Raw genomic sequence first — 6,057 nt, forward strand, 5'->3', positions numbered from 1 at the left:
TACCGAGAAAGAAACAGCGATACACAGCTTCTTTATTTTTCGACGATTTATTTCTGATTATTGTTAAATCTTACAAAAGAACATATAATACATATTACAGCGCTCGTGATGGTAAATCCATAAATAGACTAAACCTAATTTATTATGGTTGCGTTTATAACTTTTAACTATTAAGACCTTAAATTAATATACATACTTAAAAAAAATCATTGCATTCTCCCAAGAAATACCTTCTTGTACGTTATAAAATACATCCGACATATATTAAAGCGCATATGTCGAATATGAAATCTTGTTCCTTTAATAAATAAAGTTACTCGAATAAACGCGTCTAATATAGTACATATTGAAAGTCGAATAGACAAATTGGGAGACTTGCAGAGTGAATAATAGAATAACAGAATTAGCAAATTGTTCGATTACCTACCTTAATTATTAATATCCTAATTAAATTTGTAATCCATTAGCCAATCAGTTTTTAATTTTATGATAACCTTCTTTCCTTGTTCAATAGATTTATTAATATATGAAAGAATGATAGGAGAGTGAGAAAAAGAGAAAAGAGGAAACCCTGTGGAAAATTCACGGGGTCTCATTTTACTATGACTTATAGCGACTCGGGATTGACAGTGTACTTGTTCATTCATTTATCAGATTCAATAATTAGCTAGTTTATTTATTTTATTTAGTGCGATCAGGCAGATCATAAATTGTGTACGAGAGAGATTCCTAACAGCTAACACCAAACTTTTCTTAACTTTTGTATCTATAAGTTAAATGTTTTATATGATCGGTATCTTCTTTTTTATATTCTTTCCAATAAATCTTGCTTATCACTTGTTTTTAACGGAATTATCTATATATTATAATTAATAATCCTAATAAAATTCCTGAATGTTTCATCAGACTATGTGCCTCAGATTTAATTAAAAAAAATAATATCTCATTTTATTGCAAAATTACGGCTCTAAATATGTTCATTTATGTTTTAATTTTGTATCTTACGAATGACTCAGTAACGTATTGTGTACGCAGTACCCCGGAACACTTTAATTTATACGCGCATTTCTTTCAACTGACAACAGGTGTCATGCCGCACTATGGCATCGAGCGAACAGCAAGATACGACGACTTGGTAAAGAGAAAAATTTTTCATAAAAAGAAAAATATAATAGTAATTATTTCATATATATATATATAATGTATATATATATATTTATATGTAGAATAGAAAAGAGTATTTACTTTACCATGGTAATTTTTTAAATGTTTATATCATGATAGTTTAATAATATAAAATTTATAATTTAATTTACCATTTTAAGTTGTAATAACATAAAAATGAATATAATAAATTATATTATAAGTACGGCAAACTATATAAATGAAAAATAAACTAACATTATGAAACAGCTTCTTCGTAAAAAATAATACTTTATATTTAAATATATTATTTATATAAAACGATAATGAAAACATTTATATTCAAATAATTCATTTAAAAAATAATTTAATGCATTTTTTATTGCTGTAATATATTTAATTCATCGTAATATACTTAAATTGTTCTATTATTGATATTTCCTTTAATTAGTTACAAAATTTCTTTTCTCTATAACGCGATCTATAAATATAATTCTGAAAGATTTAATATGATGAAAAAAAAACACTTTAAATTTTTTATCAAACATGGTAAAACTTAAATAAAATTTCTATTACAATTTATTTTTTATTTAAAGAGATGTCAAATGTAAGAATAATAAATGCTTTAATCAAAGTAAAAAGAAATATAATTTATATAATTGTAAAAAAGGAAAATTTAATCATAATTAAATTTTTCCTTTATGAAAATTGTAAATCTTAAATTAAAGCACTTTTAGATTAAAAACACTCAAACTTTTAATTAAATATTTTTAGTCATGATTTTAGCCGGGATCTAAATTATATTTATGATATTTATAAAAGCTTATAGCTTATGTGTGATTATATAAAAGATCTCGATAGTCGATCTTCTTGCGTTCTCTGCGATACCGTTTTGCGACTCGACGTTTCATATATTATATAAACATTATCACGATACTATGACAACGCATATACTATGACAAATAACACCTCAACATTATTAATAAATCTTTTCTTTATCATTGTTCCGTAGGGGCAGGCTATGTTTCACGTTATCCATATCGTGCGTCTTTTACTAATTGATTGTTGCTAATTACGTCTGTTCGCTCCAGTTGCATTTTCCATTTTTAATCTCATCCTTTTTCTCTTCCATCTTAAGATTAAAATATAAGTCTATTTAGTTTAAACTTGTATGCAAAAAGCATAAGAAAGTGCACCTCAAACAAACAGATCGTCATAGACGTAATCGTTGTGAACTTGCTTACTAAATGTTGCGCACACACAAAAACGTCACGATTATAATCTTGTAAGAGGAATGATAAAAACGCTTAGTGCTCGAAAAATCTCTTGTTTTCAGTCTCATTTCGTATACCAAGAAATATATTTCGTAGGTTAAAAAGTATATATTTCTTGTGTGTGTGTGTGTGTGTGTGTGTGTGTGTGTGTGTGTGTGTGTGTGTGTGTGTGTATTAAGTATTATATCAATTAGACACATGAGGATGTTTAAATAAAATATATTAAATAATTCACATACAATTGAATCAGTTATTATTAAATGGACATGATCAAGTTACTATTTTCGAAATTGAGTTAATGTAACATAGTTTCTTGGTCAACAACAATCCACAGTAGGTACATGCTACATAGAAAAAAAAATTAATTGGATCACTAATTACAAGAATATTACACTGTTTATAGGCAACTGTTACGAAAAAAACATGATTATTACCAAATCTTCCTTGAAGTATTTTCTAATTGATAAGCGCTTATTTATATCTCTATAAATGCCAAATATATGGACTAAAATACTAATATGCACAGTAAAATTAAGAAAAAAAAGTTTCTTGTCATTTTCCAAAAAGCTTGTTAGCATGACTCATGCATTTTCGTAATCAACTAATTCAATTGCTTTCTTCTTAATTTCTTTTCTTGATAAATATCGAAATCAGCAGTATATAATATAATTTTTAACTTTTATAATCATATAGTATCTATCTTAATTTTTATTAAAAAATGTAATCATATTTTTATTAAAAAGTGTAATCATATCAATTTTGATGTTCTAGTCAGACCGTGCCTTTAATTTTTTTTTAATTGTATATCAACCTCAATTCTTGATATTTTTGATATTCTAGATATCGAGTCCTATACAAGGATCCAAATCCATTCATATGTTCATCATAGATGATCATCGCTATTGACTTAATATGAAAAATATGTATAACTCGTCAAATCTGTATAATAATGTATTCAAATCTCCGTATTCTTAACATATCAAAGTAGAGAATAATCTCCATCATGTTCTCAATTTTATTTCGATAGCACATGCGCAGATTAAAAATGTCGCTGCGTCTGTTGTGCTATTGGCAAATGAGGTAATGATTACATATATTTTTCAATAATTTATAGACAAAAATTGATAAACATTTATTTATATATAATCGATAAAAATATAAGTGGACTGACCGACTTCCATGCTAATAAAGCTTTAAAGAGAAAGCCGAAATAAATAAAATGAGAAAATAATTGTTCTATCTCTTTCTCTCTCACTCGCGCCTGCGCGTTGACATTCGATGCTCATGATATATGCATGCATGTATTCGTGCATAAATAAGAAACTCCTATTTACTAAGAAACATCTATAAATACCCTTCTTCCTATGGCACTCTCCGTTTGTCATTCTAATTATCCGGTCGAGTGATCCGTCATATAATAAAATATGATAGTATATATGTATACAGTAGCACAGAGATAGGTGTTAAGAATACGGAGTTCATAAGTGTTATAATAGATAAATATAGAGAAATTAAAAAGGTATTAAGAATATGAAGATTTAATCATAGATTTATGAATGAAATACTTAAAGAGAGAATTGCTATGTAAATAAATTTAATTTTTATAATATTGGAAAGGTTACAAAAAAGCAATATTAAAAAAAATATTATGTAAATTTATATCAAAATTTTAAAGTTATCCCATAGAACTGAGCGAGCAGAATTGGCAGTGTACAGTATTTAATCTGGAGACACTGTAGTATCTCAGCGTTAAGACAAGCGCATATTTCATAACTGTAATCTTGTAAAAGGCTATAAAAAATACACAAAGAAAAGTAATTTAAAGGATACATTTATATCAAAACATTTAAATTATTCTTAAAATTAAGATGAATGGAACTAGTAGAAAAATGGGGATAATTATTATACTAGTCACAAATAAACAATTAAAAAATCTGCTGTGTTGTCTAATTTCTCTATCAAAATTTTTATATTTGTTCTAAATTGTATGGCAGTATTTCTGGCAATTTTTAGCATTTTATAATTATATTGATATTTGGAGCCGTTGTATAGCTGGACCCATCATCTCGGTCAAAATTAGTTGAATATAATATAATAGACTATGATCTAAATGGTAGTATGTAATTACGCAAGCGAAATAGTTAATGAGAAACGGCAGTGTGCGCGATATTTTTTAATGGTATTCTTATAATACACATCTTCTTTGGTATTTTTATAATACACATTCAGTAAAACTACGCATATATACTGTACAAATATGAGAATGACGTACAGTACGTAAGAGAGCGCATTTGAGCTCGAATTAAATTCGATCAATATGTAAAATAAAATACTATATGCAACTTTGTTATATTTAGACTACCATTTTGGCTTATGTTGAAAAAACAGTAAACACGTAAATTATTGCGAACGTAAAATGTTGCATTTCGTTGGCCCATTAAACTTTGCATAACAACACGCTTCAAATAATGGCGAACGTTTTTATCATATTATCACGTCAAGTACACAAGAGATTTAAAAAAAATTATCAAACTTTAAAAATGACGTGCAAATGCAGCCGCGTTTTGATACTGGACAACTGTGATTTAACAATTCCGTCCATCGTGATGCATTATCGATATGCGGTCACGTTCGTGCAACATTTTTAAAGTTTGGACTGTTCGGATACCTTTTTAGAGAGACTTCATACAATAAAGGATAACTATAAGTGCTTCGAAAAGTAGCTTTGAAGGTACGTCTCTTGTCCAGTTAGTTTCCTACGTAAGTGCTCATGCGCGCGCGTACATACACATACTCACACACACACACGCACAAATACACACGCATAAACATACACTTTCTTTCACGTCCCGTTTCGTTTATGTGTACGATTTTCCATTCGCTCACTCGAGCATATCGGGACGCCAAATGGCATTTATATCGCTTTAGTTTTGAACGCTTAGCTGCTTCTACGTGAAAAAAAGTATAGCTAGCAATAGCAATGAGGCAACGAGGACGGACTGACCAGCCTGGACCGAGATCGAACCAGAGCTGAACCAGCTGGAGCCCACGCGAGCGTTTTCATGGCGGCTGGATGGCTGTTCGGAAGCCATCAAGTCCTCGCGCTGCGGGCATGGCAGCTCTTCTACCTTCAAATCGAATAGATGCTTTATACAGCACTTCCTATCCTCACGATTGTTCTGCAAATTAAAATCAAAATGATCTACGTAGAATCACGCAATCAATTAGAAAGATTTTAATGTTTTGATCCAATGAAAGATAGATTTATAACATATGCGTGCATGTGCAACAATAGAATTAGATTAGCTACGTGCAAAAAAAGTTATAATTACTTTTATTAAATTATTTTTTAAGATATCTGATTGTAAACTTATAGAATTTTTTCATTTTCCAAACGTAAGCAGAACTTTGTGCTGTAGATATTTCTTTTTAATTTGACACATACATACGAAAATGTAAAAAATTATTCAAAGATATAAAATGGTATTCTATGTATTATATACTTTTCTTTATAGTTTTAATAAAATATATAGGGGAGAGTGATCTAAATCGGACCGTGTTCTAAATAGGATCTTTTTAATTTAAATGAATACAGTTAAGCAGATTTGCGTACTATTTATAACGTAAAGTCCTTATAAGA

At 28.6% G+C, this 6,057-nt stretch overlaps 1 protein-coding gene across 1 annotated transcript in view; it reads right to left on the reverse strand.

Annotated features, from left to right (window-relative positions):
• Positions 1 to 4,851: 4,851 nt before the first annotated feature.
• Positions 4,852 to 6,057, reverse strand: part of Con (leucine rich repeat protein connectin) — a 69,645-nt gene continuing 68,439 nt past the window's right edge. The window contains exon 6 of the mRNA XM_018446075.1: positions 4,852 to 5,596. Within this exon, the coding sequence (XP_018301577.1) occupies positions 5,366 to 5,596 (231 nt within the window). The 3' untranslated portion in view covers positions 4,852 to 5,365. The remainder of the gene's footprint in view (positions 5,597 to 6,057) is intronic.

Source organism: Mycetomoellerius zeteki, unplaced genomic scaffold (assembly GCF_001594055.1).
Source record: "Mycetomoellerius zeteki isolate Tzet28-1 unplaced genomic scaffold, Tzet1.0 scaffold105, whole genome shotgun sequence".
NCBI classification, from domain to species: domain Eukaryota; kingdom Metazoa; phylum Arthropoda; class Insecta; order Hymenoptera; family Formicidae; genus Mycetomoellerius; species Mycetomoellerius zeteki.